Genomic DNA, 14,354 nt, shown 5'->3' with positions numbered 1-14,354 from the left:
TAATGGCCCTTATTGACTTGTTTATCTGCATCTACAGTTTACTTGAAACTCTTAGAACAACTATGTTTTTTGTTAGATACAGACTTTGTGACATTGCCTATTTTTTTTAATTGGAATATTTATTATGCCTGAAAGAGTGGCCACATCATCCTGTCTTTTGAATTAAGATTTTGACAAGAGTCTCTTCCCTTGGGCTGCCGATGAGAGCTGTCGATGATGCTTCCCTGTAAGGAACAAGCTATCTTGTCAGTGTTAGGCAGATGCTGCAATTTAAGCTTTGTCTAGTTAAAAATAGTCAAGATTCAGTGTCCTTTTGAATTTTCTACTCTTTTTTGCAAATTCCAAGAGATGTAATACCATTCTTGGAGAAAACTGTATATCTAGGGTAAATTTATTTTGCTTTTTTTTTATGTATAAGAGGATAAACTATCACCTAAAATACTGGAAATGTGATATCTCTCTAGCTATTGGGGGGTACTTGTAGTCAAAATGAAATAAAACAAACAAAAAAATAACAAACATAAACCTTTCCTTCCATTCTTACATTGCTTGTTTTGGAGGGCTCTCCAAAACGTTCAAAATTCAGAAGATGCATGAAAGAAGCTACAGGAGTTATTACTTTGCACATTACTTTACACCTGAGTAATATCTTTTCAGATCTGGATTTGCTCTTGTCCTCAAGATGAACACTGGACTTCCTGAAAATAGAAATGAAATACCTAACCTCAAATCTGTTGGGCCCAATCTAGACCTGGACTACCTGTACATGACCTGGTTCAGGTCAGCTAGTTAACAATCCTTGGTTTTCTCCTCTGTAAAAATGGAAAGGATGCTTTCACACCAAAGTCAAGGATATTGGCTATTTATGAGCAGGCGTCAGAGAGTGGCCTTTCAGAAGGCTACTAAGCCAAACCTGCAAGGGAATCATAAAGCCTTTCAGTAGAGGAGGCCCAGAGTCTCCTTGTTGATGATCTTGGGAAAACCAGCTTCTTCCCTCAGATGAGTGAGAACCTTAACCTGTAGCAGTCAGCCAGACCAGTGTGAACCTCATCATTCTACATGGACCAGTCATAGCCAACTCAAGGGTACCAGGTGATTCACAGTCAGGCTAACACTCCAGAACTTGGGAGGTGGGGTGGGAAGAGCACTGGCACACCTTCAGAAACCAGGGCTGAAATGTTGGACCTTCCATGGAGGGGACGTGAGTCCCGATGTTATCCACAATATCGGAAACCTCCTCACAGATGATTCAGGTTTTATTTTTCTGTTCCTATATTGTTTCCAGATTACAGCAGCCTACAGCCAGGGTATCTAAGGCTCTCAAGAACTGGCCCTTGGAGATGGGGGTGGGGGGTGCAGGAGAAAAACACTTATATTTACATGATAGATCTGCTTTTCAGTTTCAGTGTTAGTGTTTTCTCATAAATGATAAATGTAAGTGGAAAAGAGTTTGGAGCCTCTTTGGTGCTAACCCATTTCTGGTTCCCAATATTCTGTCCCAGAATTTTGAAAGAAAATGCACAGTGAAGTTACTTCCAATTCCTTTTAGGTTAGGATTTTAAACAAGAAGATCGATTTTAGCAAGGTTCAGTCCAGATGTGGTTCCAAGGATAACATCAAACATTCTGCTGGGGGCGGAAATGTAAGTAGAAGCTTGTGTCAGAAGCTGTCCTGATTGTGCGGAGCCATCTGCACAGTCTGCACTTGGTCTCCGTTCCCACCTCCTTCCCAGCGCCTCCCAGCACACTCCCCACTTCTTGTTGCTGCTCCACAAGTCCCCCTGGTTGGGAGCTTGTCAGCCTTGCATTTTCAATAATGGGCTTTCCATCTTTCCCTCTGAGATCACTGGTGAATTGCTCGCTTTTTAAAGGGGGACACCATGGTTTTCAGGGAGATGGAAAGCCCATTTCACTTGCCAATTTGTTTGCTGGCCTTTGGCTTTAAGGTATATTCTCATGCTGTCTGCTCCCTTGCAAAAGTCAGCTGAGCACACACTTCTCCAGCTCCATTTAAGTTACTCCTGAGGCGATGACTGATGTATGAAAGTATCCAAAGTGTATAATGTCAATCTTTTGTGCTTCATTATTCATGAGAGTTGGGATATCATTTGGAATAATACAAACCTGGTGAAGCATGGCTCATCTGTAATTCAGAGTGAAAGGATTCAAGTCCCAGTATACTCTTTGTCTTGATGTGTTTTTTTCTTTTAATCCCTGTCTCTTAAATTGGGTGGAAATAATATCCTCTGAGAGGAAGAGAAAGATGAATTCCTGTTTCTCAAAAGTATTTGAGGAAGAGTTGAAACAGGCAGACTCAAGCTAAAGTAGGCATGGTTCTTTGTTAACATTAGAATAATAAAAAAGGTGAATAGGGTGACTATACTACAGATCCAATTGCCCAGACTTTGGGTTCTAGCCATCTGTGACTCAAGTAATTTATAGAGTATCAAATCCAGAATTTTCACTTATCTAATAACTCTTGGTTTCTTGCTCCTCAGTTGGGCAGAGATGGAGTCAAGCAGTGAAAAAAGAGACAAGCAAGTGCCTGATGTTCAAAGTAGCACCACTGAGCATGAAAATGTGCCATATTGGAGAACCACAGCAAGATTTGCTGGGCTCCTTCTAGAGTACAGGGCTAAGCCTCAGGCTAAGTATTTACACTGACAGGCTCCCCTCCGCCCTGATGCACTGACTATAAGTACACACCATGTACTCCTCTCACAGAAGCAATCTTAGTCCTGGAATTAATAGGTAATTTTGAGAGTATCAGAGGATTGACCCAGCTGACCTCTACAATAGGTGCTGTTGGTCAAAACACCTATGAAGGAAAGGATGATTTTAAAGTTATTAGAGAAGCTTCCAACCTCCAAACCAGTAGTCTGAAACTCTTCCCTAGAAAGACTCACTTGTTCAAATGTGATTGATTTGAAATTAGCCCCATTTCCAGTGCTAGATTACATAATTCCCATGTATTTCTGATGTAAATGAACCAGGAACCATGCTTGGAAAGCACCCTTTCAAATATTAGAAGATGAACTGATTTCAGTAAAACCCAGAAGCAAAAAAAAATGCTATCCTTTTATCATTTGGTGTGCAATAAAAATTGCATTTAGCCAAAATATGACAAGAGTGTTTTAGAAAAGCATGTTTAGAGCTTTCTTCTTATATCTTAAAGCAGTGTTGAACTTCTTGTTTGTGTGAGCAGTTTTGGTCACTTTCGTGTAAAAATCACTTTCTAAAGAATATTTTCCCTCTTCACTTGGCTCTTTGCTTATGGAAAGGTTTAATACGGTGTGGCTTCTTTCTCTGAGTGGAAAGCTTGCCTTCTTAATACAGAAGTTCTATCCCTTTGCAGCATGATCTGTTTTCTACTAATAAAATCTTCTCTTCTAGGATTTTCTTTCACTTGTGTTTTTCTTTCCAACCAAACATATGGTAGGACATGTGGAAGATTGGGGTTTCTCGTGTGTGTACATGTTGTTGTATGTTGTGAGTTTGGATATGTTTCTAGATTTTACATATGAACTTGGGGGCTTATTTACATCTAATCTATTTTAAGCCTATTTTCTGTGGTTCACACAGGTACAGATTGTCACCAAGAAGATAGACCTAAGCCATGTGACATCCAAATGTGGCTCTCTGAAGAACATCCGCCACAGGCCAGGTAAATCAGTCTTTTTAATAGTCTGAGAGATATTAGATTGAATTAAAAAAATAAACAAGCCAAGTTTTTGTTGCTGTGAGATATCTGATTGGAAGGACCTTTCCAGATCCTGATACTTCATGCTTGTGTTAATAGAAACTTAAATTAGAAATTTTGAGGCATCTTCATATGGACAAGTAAACTCAGTTACCACAAACAGGCCACATATCCTAGAACATGTTAAAAATGAAAAGATACAGAAGATGCATTTATCTGTATGTACTCAACATGCTTATTGGAGCTCTTTTGAAATATATAGTCTATAAAATAATATTGGGCCATGTATTCTTATGAAATTCATGGACTGAATGCAGCATGTCAAAGGTTTTGCAAGAAATTTTTTTTCTACATTATGTGGGGGAAACAAAGGATTGTGCTTTTTAACAAAGCTGAAGAAATTTATTTTTCTGTTGAATTTCTCAGATCCAGGTCAATAAGCATTGTGAATCTTCAGAATGCAATGTCTCCCCAACTCATTTGACCACAGACTGCTTGTTTTTCTGGAATTTCTCATAAATTTACTTCAGTTCAGTTCAGTTGCTCAGTCATGTCCAACTTTTTGTGACTCCATGGACTGCAGCACACCAGGCTTCCCTGTCCATCACCAACTCCTGGAGCCTGCTCAAACTCGTGTCCATCGAGTCGGTGATGCCATCCAACCATCTCATCCTCTGTCATCCCCTTTTCCTCCTGCCTTCAATCCCAGCTTCAGGGTCTTTTCCAGTGAATCAGTTATTCGCATCAGGTGGCCAAAGTATTAGAGCTTCAGCTTCAGCATCAGTCCTTCCAATGAATATTCAGGACTGATTTCCTTTAGGATTGATTGGTTTGATCTCCTTGCAGTCCAAGGGACTCGCAAGAGTCTTCTCCAATACCACAGTTCAAAAGCATCAATTCTTCAGCACTCAGCTTTATTTATAGTCCAACTCTTACATCCATCCATACATGACTACTGGAAAAACCATGTATCACATAATATCTCATTATGATGAGATATCTCATATCATTATTATGATATCTTAGGATATATTATGATATTTTATGATATATTATTATGAGGTATCTCATATCTCATAAGTCTAGTGCCCTAAGGTAGAATTTATATTCATATATGCTAGTGATTTTTCTCTATTTAATTTGTGAATTTAATGTATTATGAGTCATTTTTACTAAGTATCATGTACTATATGTTTTTGCTAATTCCACCTCCATGCATATGTAAATAATGGACAATTGTCAAATTTGTAAATTTTCTTGAGACTATTTTGACACAACTTATATATACCATTGAAGGACAAAAAAATTGATTTTAACCATCTATTCTTGGCAACTTAATTAAACCAGTAATGTCTTATTCCCATGAATCATAATCTCAAGTGTTATCAGAACAAGGTAAAAGAACAACTGACCCCAGTGAGATTTCTGACCAGATTATTGAGAAGAATTTTTTTAGTTGAAAAACAAAAGGTTTCAAAAATGGATAAGTATTGGAAATATGTCTAGAAATTGGGCTTCACTTTGGCAAAGGGTATTAATAAAGCAAGTCAAGGAGCTAGAAACTACATATAAGGAATCTCCATTATTGATTTCAGAACTATTATCTGGAATTAGCTGTCATTCATGAGATAGCAGGGACATATTCCCAAATGGGGACATGTTCCCAAATGGGTATCTTCACAGCCCCCCATCTATGCCTTATATATACAGACATTTAGCTGATTTTGTCCTGTGTCAACAGTATGATGGAAGTATTTGGGTACACTGCCTATCTTCTTCCAGAATAGAAAAGAAAATATTGGACTCTGTAATTCGAGATAATAAGTATACATTTAGTTCAATTCACCTTGATGCACAGAAAAATCTTCTATATACAAGAAAATATTATGTGTATGTTTTATGGGTCATAAAGGCTATTGTCATGGACTCCCATATATTTCTCACTCTTACTTCTTAATAAGTGAATCAGATGACCAAGTTCATAAAGACATGTTAACACAATGATCTTTGACAATAGCAAGCTTTTCACAAAATTACTTTGGATTGTGGAATGTCTCAGAAGGAAATAAGGAGGAAATAATTCATCACCTGGAGGCACAAATTGAAATAGCTAGTCTTTTGACTTCACTTTGGGACATATGAAGCTTGATGGGGATTATAATCCTCTGCAGTTACTGCTGCTAATGGGGCCAGTATTTTTCAGAATCAAAGGCAGAGATCTCTGATTTCAAATGAGCTTCTCTAACAGTTATATAAAATTACCTAGCTACCCACGCCAGTATTCCGGCCTGGAGAATTCCATGAACTATGCAGTCCATGGGGTTGCAAAGAGTCGGACACAAATGAGCAACTTTCATTTCACTTCAGTAGGACTTTAACAAACTTAGACTTCTCAAGCTTCCTTTTCTGAATATAGTTTGGGTCAGTATTACATTGATTTTCCCCTCTCTCTCAAAATATAGTCTAACAAAATTTTTAATAGGGTTATATTGTCACGATATATAATCATGAAACTTTAAAGACAGTTTCTATCAGAGGCTATGAAAAATAGAAAAGTAAGATCCCAAGAATGTTGATCTCCTGTAGTTGAAAATTCAGTATCCTCTAGCCTCTAACCAATATAACTGTGTTTTATGAATCACACTAATCCTGTCACAACCAACAGGTGAGACCCATGGGGCCAAGTAAAATGTTGGTAGAATAACACTGTTGCAATAATGCAACTTTTAAGGGAAGGGCAACTTCATGTCTCCTACAAGAATGAGTTAAATAACATCATACACATCCTAAGTCTTCAGGAGTATGAATGAATCTTCAAAATGTAACCCAGGGACTTCCCTGGTGGTCCAGTGGTTAAGTCTACATCCTGCTCCCAATGCAAGGGGCCTAGACTTGATCCCTGATCAGGGAACTTGATCCCACATGCTGCCACTAAGACCCAACACAACCAAATAAATAAATGTAAATTTTTAAAAATGTAATACAGCAACATCATACAATTTCAAGGGGGCCCTGGCCATGTAATTCGGTGTTAATATAAATGTCTAGGTATCACATGAGAAAAACATCACAGGAATAAGAGACCTGTGAAGTTTTAACAACCCTTTCTCTTTCATCTGCAGAGGTAGATAAGTATCAAGAGTCCAAAATTGAAAAATCTTTTCCATGTTTCCATAGAGTCCCTCAGGTATTTTTTCCAAATCAAAATCCCAAGAGAGAGGCAATAATAATAGAGGATCACATGGCTTACTACTGGCCTTATGAAAAAAAAAAAAAAAAACTCATACAGCCAAAACCAAGTTGCTAATGAAAATGAAAGCTAGTCTCTTAGGTGGAGACAGGTAAAGGCATCTAATCCAGATTCTTCCCAGGTCAAAGACATCAGCAGACAGGCTCAAGAATAAACTAAAGAACAACAGATACCTACTTGATGTAGAACTGCTTGCATTCACAAGCCTGAAAAGGTGTGCAGAAATGGAGGTGCCACAGAAGGGTGTCATGGCACTCTCATCTATCAACAGATCCTCGATTTTCAGACTAATTAACATTTAAGAAAATGGCATGGTCAGAACTCCATCTCAGTGTTATCAGATCAGTGTCAAATTAGTCCTATGGCGTCTGGACAAGAATGGGATCTCTAAGATTCCCTTCCTATCACTCCATCTACTAATTAAAATGGAAGGTTTTAAGTACCTTAGCCCCTGACTCCAGTTTCATCAGTCAAGGTATCAATGCTGAAAATTTACAAGTGGCAATATCACCCATATGTACACAATTGCTAGCCTATTAGTTCTTTGGACAAGTGACCTATTACCATGAAGAAAAATAGAGAAGTGCTTCCTTACAGTTTAATTTTCTCCCTTAAGAATAAGAGACAGAATGCTCCAAGTTTGAGAAAGGATACATATGGTACACTCATTGTGTTAGTTTTAGTTTTTATTACACAGATAAGGAAAATACCTCTGATATTTTAGGTTAGCCATGAGTAGAGAAAAGAATGAATATGTAAAGCAATCCAGGGAATGATACAAAAAGGATGTCACTGCTTTAGATGAGTGTATGAATGTACAAGTTGGACCATAAAGAAGGCTGAGCACTGAAGAATTGATGCTTTTGAACTGTGGAGTTAGAAAAGACTCGAGAATCACTTGGGCTGCAAGGAGATCGAACCATTCAATACTAAAGAAAATCAGTCCTGAATATTCATTGAAACTGATTGATGCTAAAGCTGAAGCTCCAATACTTTGGCCACCTGATGCAAAGAGCTAACTCATTAGAAAAGACCCTGATGCTGGGAAAGATTGAAGGCAGGAGGAGAAGGGGGTGACAGAGGATGAGATGGTTGGATGGCATCACCGACTCAATGGACATGAGTTGGAGTAGGCTCCGGGAGTTGGTGGACAGGGAAGCCCGTGCTTCACGGTGCTGGGCTCCGTGGGGTCACAAAGAGTCATTCACGACTAAGTGACTGAACAACACCTTACTTAGATGGTATGGGAAAAATGGTATAGACTAGAAATTCTAAAAGATTCCTTTCCCATCTATGGTCAGAGGGTTGGTAGAGTTCATTAAGTTTGTGATTTGCCATGGTCTACCTGCTATAGTCATAGTTTTGGGGAACTAGTCACCAAAATAGAAGATTTAACGTTGGCAAGACATTTGAAAGCCTTTCTCATCTCCTCCGTAGGTGGTGGGCGTGTGAAAATTGAAAGTGTGAAGCTAGATTTCAAAGAAAAGGCCCAAGCTAAAGTCGGTTCTCTTGACAATGCTCACCATGTTCCCGGAGGTGGTAATGTCAAGGTAAGACCCAAGATTGTGAGCCGATCTTGCCTTTTTAAAAAATCCTTTTGAAATACTCTTCATCAAAATGGGTCCCAGATTAAAGACCTGGACACCCAGGAAGTAGGTATGGAAGAGCTGAATAGAAGTGACAGGAACATCAGCTCTGGGATACAGAGGAAGAGCTAGGGGACAGTTTAAGATGTTTGAGTTAACCGAGGACTGATGCTTGTCTTAAACAGATTGACAGCCAAAAGTTGAACTTCAGAGAGCATGCTAAGGCCCGTGTGGACCATGGGGCTGAGATCATTACGCAGTCCCCAGGCAGATCCAGCGTGGCTTCCCCCCGACGACTCAGCAACGTCTCCTCTTCTGGAAGTATAAACCTGCTTGAATCCCCCCAGCTTGCCACCCTGGCCGAAGACGTCACTGCCGCACTCGCTAAACAGGGCTTGTGAATATCTCTCATTTAGTATTGACGTCATACTATTTAGGCATGAGCTCTGGCAGGAGTGGGCTCTGAGCAGGTGTTATATTCATTCTTTACAAACCATAAAACAAATAATCTCATTCCCAAACTGTAGTAATTGTTACAATTTTATAAAAAAAAATAGTATATGCAGAAATTGACTTGATTTCCATTTGCAACAGGAAGATACTGGCTTTACATGAGTACAATTGGACAATTTTTTTTTCGCTCTGCTGTTTTGCATGGAGTATCATTATTTTAAAAATTGCATTTCTACCTTTCATGTGCCTGAAGGCTATCTACTACGTTCTGAAAGGCCTTGTTAAAATCCAAGCTGCTCATTTCACTATTCTGTTGCTGGTTGAAAAGATAAAAAGTTGCCCCTTGTAACTTATTACAGGTTAAATTAAATCAAGGAGTCATTGCAGGAAGGGAAGAGCATGTAAGAAATGGTTTTTTTAAAAGCGTTATTTTGTATAAATGGGAAGAAAGATTCAATTAAGTTATTAACGTTTGGGACCTGGATAATTATATCAGAGTATAAGTCAATCCAATAAATTATTTAATTAATTAAAAAATAGTTTCAAAGCATTTGAGCTGTGGTTGAGGAAGTGACGTAAAGTGCATCTCTTAGGAAGGAAGCACTTTCATTAGGATGGACTTGTGTCTGATTAGGATGTCAGTTATCAGCTAGATTTGTGTCCACACTATCAGTTTCACACCCCTTTCCATCTGACTGATACAGTATTATAGATATAAATATATATATATTTCTCTGTGGCCATTTGTGATACTTCCTCATACTTGAATATTATACTTCCTTATTCACAGTATCTGTGTCTCCTGCACCCTTTGGTGTTGCAATTTTAGGTATGTGAAAGTAGATGTTAGCAGGGTTCTCTCCCTATTAAAAAAAAAAAAAAGTTAAAAAAGACAAAAAGTTTTAGCATGAAGTTGCTTTCTGTAACAACTCAAAGCTGTAACCCTGTTTTAGTGCCAGATACAAGTTTCTCCCATTAAAGTTTCTCCCGTGATGCTAGAAAAAATTTATTTTTCTTTGTTTTCACCAACATGGAGTCTGTGGGGGTGGGTCCAGTTATACATAAAAGGGGTTTACAGATTGTTGGTTTAAGATTATGGGTTTGTCTTATTTTGAGTCACAGAATATTTTTGGGGTTTACTCCTATAATCATTCATGGAATAGACTTATTAAGATTTCTTTTTTTTTTTTCCATTTGCTAAAGTTGAAACTAATAGTGGGAGTTTGGGAAATGATATTCCATTCTTCCAAGCAGTACCTGTTTATTCAGTTATCTGATAGAAAATGTTTGGCCTCCATACCCGAAGTAAAATCCCTTAATCAGAAAGGGAAAATACAGTATTTTGAGAAGCTACAAAATATTGGAGATGCAGATATCTAAATCAGTTTTTTCATAACTCCAACATTGCACTCTATAAAGGAATACTGTATTACTATTATTTATCAGTAGCTAATACGGTTCTGACTTTATATACAGTCTAGACATCACAAATCAACTAATTCTTCTTTAAGAATCATTCATCTTAAATTTGTGAAGCAATGAAATAGTCATTATTAGTCTGAGCAGGGCAATGGGTTACTAGGATGAATGGATGCTTTTTAGTATTTTATCTGTTCTTTTTCTTGCTCAGGGCTGGTAGGCTGGATCTGAAAAGTTAAAGACAAATGTTTCAATAGGGTTTGATCCCTTTGAGTCAAATTAATTCTTGAGCATAAAGGAGGAAATGATGAACATGGACTGAGGCAATAAGCTAGTATAGTAGCATCTAGAAAGAAGCTAAAGGATGGAAAGACAGAGACACGGGTGCCATGTTGTGACCCATTGGAAGTTACAGCCAACATGACTTCCATGAAAGAAACTATGAGCAAAAGTGCACCATTCACTCTTAACTAAGAGATTTTACATAGGCAAACATTTCTGAAACTATAGATCAGTTATTTAGGATAGTCAAAGATTTAGAAAGGACTGATTAGGACTATGGGTATGTCTATTTTCTGCCTAATTATTGCTGTGAGGTTTGATTTGACCAATCTGGGCATTTTATTCATCAGCTACCCTTAAAATGCACCAGGAAATAGGAAAAGAAAGAATAGCTGTATGGAGACTTAACGGTATTTTCTTACGTTGTAGGTAGTGTTAGATAGTGATTAAATCTCTAGAAAGAATTTAACAGCTGATTAGAACAATTTTAACCTGTGAAACATGTATTTTTTTCAACTTGGTTTAAAATTTTTATAAACACTAAGTAACCATGTTCCACATATTAAAATTGTTTTTTTACAAATACATGTCTAAAATAAAGATTATATAAGGTACCCAGTGATTAGATTTGGCATTAAAACAAATGTTTGCTTCAAATCACAGCAAAACTATAATGACTAAATACCCTCACTTTGTATGGAAATTAATAATTCTATAAAATGAAATTGAAAATTGGTAGCAGTAAAAGAAAGAAATACAGGCTAAGTGTCTTCTTTGGGGATAAGGGGTGAAACCCATCTTACCTTTACTCTCAAGATTAACGGCACAAATGAAGCTTTTTGAACACCACTCTTGTGGGGACATCCATACGCTGATCTAGAAATTCAGGCTTCATAGTCTCAATTCTAGATCAATTAATGCCAGTTTCTCTCTGGCTTTTGCCTTGGAGAACCTGTTTAAGGAAACATAAGTAATCCAGAGCTGTGAAGAGTTAAAAGGCCCACTCACTCTCTCTGGGTCACCTGCAACCAATAATTGGGTACCTTACTTACAATGATGCAGGAGAGATCCGAGTTTATGATGAGTTTCAAAGGCCATGTTCATTTAGGAACCAACTCTCTCTGGATTCTCCTGCTGAGTTCCAGCAGGGTGATGGGCTGAAATCCCACCCACAAGCAAGACACCTGTGGATCACCAACTAGGTATAGCTGAAGAAGGCTGAAGTGAGAACTTGGTTAAATGGAAGAAAGTATTGACAATAGCTGGCCTTCTCCACGCACTCATAGTTTTAAAGCAGGAAATGGGATCATCAGGCAAAATAGATCAAGTCACTATTATTAAAGAAATCATCTCAATGTGGTTGATTTTGACATAGCTGCAATTATAGCATTTTCTCCTATTTTTTACACTACAAAAAGGAGGAAAACAAACTATTCATGGTCTAAGTAGCTAGAAAAGGTAGATTCATGGCTTGAAAAGGCAAATTCTAGGCATTCCTTCAAAGATTCATATGTTAAATCAGTATTGATGTTTGTTTTTTTACACCTAGGGTTTTTAGCCTGGGTATGTAGGTTGAGGCCAAGTCCCTCTGCAGGAAAAGCTTATTTTTAAACTTAGAAAATGTCAATCATACTTCAACTTTAGCAAAAAGAAAAAAATCAACAAAAAGTATACTCTGTATGCTGGGATTCCAAGGTTCCAACATGCCGCTATAAATCTGTGGGGGGTTTCTTTCTTCTGATAATTCTAGAGCCTGTTACCATAGAAAGGCATTTCTTCAATGGCTGGTTGTAGTTAGTTCATGTTTTTCAATCAAAATTTGCAAATGTATTTGTTGCTGTATAGTGATTGTTTTGCAAAATAAAATTGCTTGTCACCTATCTGATAGTTTCAGATTGTTTCTTCTTCTTTCCTGGAAAAAAAAAAACAAACATAAAACATAATACATATTGCTCAATCCAACCAAAGAAAAATTATGAAGAAGAGCCTTCAGTTATCTGCTGAGTGCTGGCTATGTGTCAGGCCCTATCACCACTGTATTAGCAGGATGCTATCTGTTGCAAGTGACAAACTCAAATTGGCCTAAGCATAAAGGCTACTTTATTGAGTCAAGTCTCCATCAAGGCAGGAGTATCTGCCTCAGGTGAGGATGTATCCAGTCACTCAAAAAAATGTCTTTAAGAAGTTTGCTTTCTTTAACTCTGAACCCAGGCTCTCAAAAGATGTCATAGGAATTCTTCCAAAGTTTAGTTCTCCTTCCTCTATGTTGGTTTCATCCTCATACAGACTCCCCTCTCATAATGAGCACTGGAAGCTCCAGGTCTCAGACCCTCCCAAAGAAAGTCTCTTTCCCGGCAGCACTAGCCAAATCCAGGGTGTGAAAATCATTGCATTACTTGGGTCACCTCCTCGCTTGTGCTAAAGGGCAAGGGGAGGTCACAGACCTAACCCTGTCACAGGTGATTGGGGTAGGTGGAGACTGTAGAGAGAAGGGGGTCTCATCTGAACTATCAATACATAAACTAAACGTGGAGAGAAAATCTTTCCTCCAAAGTCAAGTCTGGCTGCTCCTGCTAGAAGAGAGAGAAAACCGATGCTCATTGGCCATGGAAACAGGCCTCCTCCCATGCATGCACCCTGTGCTCTATGCATCCTTTAGCTCCTTGCTGCTTAGAGTGCTCCCAGCTTCACCTGGGAGCTTGTTCAAAATGCAAAGCCTCAGGCTCCACCCCAGACCACTTCAACACTCCCCTAGGTGATTCGTCCAGAGAAGGCAATGGCACCCCACTCTAGTACTCTTGCCTGGAGAATCCCATGGATGGAGGAGCCTGGTAGGCTGCAGTCCATGGGGTCACTAAGAGTCAGACACAACTGAGCGACTTCACTTTCCCTTTTCACTTTCATGCATTGGAGAAGGAAATGGCAACCCACTCCAGTGTTCTTGCCTGGAGAATCCCAGGGATGGGGGAGCCTGGTGGGCTGCCGTCTATGGGGTCCCACAGAGTCGGACACAACTGAAGTGACTTAGCAGTAGTAGCAGGTGATTCGTCTTCCCTTTAAATCTTGAGAAGCCTCAGCTCTTCCAGTCCTCTCTAACATGCCTAAGGAGAAGGAGCTCCATGGCAGGCCATTCACAGATAAAAATTACCCCTAAAACTGTTTGAGAGAATACCATCAACTCTGATGTCAGAGAGTTCGGTTATCAAGTGGTGGAAATGTGTGACTGGCGAATGACTCTTGTCCTGGAGACTTTGCAAACTCATGTCATTCTCCCTTGGCCGAAACCTACTTCTACCAATAGTGTCAACGCCTTCCTTTGGCCTGCCTTTTGTCAATAATGCGACTTGGTACATTTAGATAAAATCACTAATCTTTGGTTAATAATTTTTTAAGACTAGCATCTGTGTTTCCCTTCATAAAGTATATCTTTAAACCACAAAAGATTAAGACATTTGTCTGGTAGCACAAATCACGATAAAAATCTTTTTTCGTTGTTAACTGAAGTACAGTTGATCTCAGTAATGTGCTATTTTCAGGTGTACAGCATAGTGATTCAGTATTTTTGGCAGATTATATTTCATTATAGGTTTTTATAAGATAATAAGACCCTGTGCCATACAGCAAATCTTGTTGCTTATCTATTCTATGTATAGTAGTTTGTATCT

The 14,354-nt window shown here is 38.6% G+C and overlaps 1 protein-coding gene across 7 annotated transcripts in view; it reads left to right on the top strand.

Annotated features, from left to right (window-relative positions):
* Nucleotides 1–12,540, top strand: part of MAP2 (microtubule associated protein 2) — a 302,956-nt gene extending 290,416 nt beyond the window's left edge. For 5 of the 7 annotated variants that reach the window (XM_088827874.1, XM_088827891.1, XM_088827870.1 and 2 more), the window contains 4 exons: nt 1,550–1,642; nt 3,582–3,663; nt 8,387–8,499; nt 8,721–12,540. In XM_088827874.1, coding sequence (XP_088684000.1) covers nt 1,550–1,642; nt 3,582–3,663; nt 8,387–8,499; nt 8,721–8,936 — 504 coding nt within the window. In that variant the 3' untranslated portion in view covers nt 8,937–12,540. The remainder of the gene's footprint in view (nt 1–1,549; nt 1,643–3,581; nt 3,664–8,386; nt 8,500–8,720) is intronic. The other 2 variants (XM_088827897.1, XM_088827882.1) reach the window with 1 other exon arrangement.
* The last annotated feature ends 1,814 nt before the right edge of the window (nt 12,541–14,354 follow it).

Source organism: Moschus berezovskii, chromosome 2 (genome assembly GCF_049115385.1).
Source record: "Moschus berezovskii isolate FMDL1 chromosome 2, NW_MosBer_1.0, whole genome shotgun sequence".
In the NCBI taxonomy this organism is placed as follows: Eukaryota; Metazoa; Chordata; class Mammalia; order Artiodactyla; family Moschidae; genus Moschus; species Moschus berezovskii.
Note: the sequence above shows the minus strand (reverse complement) of the source record. Positions and strands in the feature narration are given on the sequence as shown.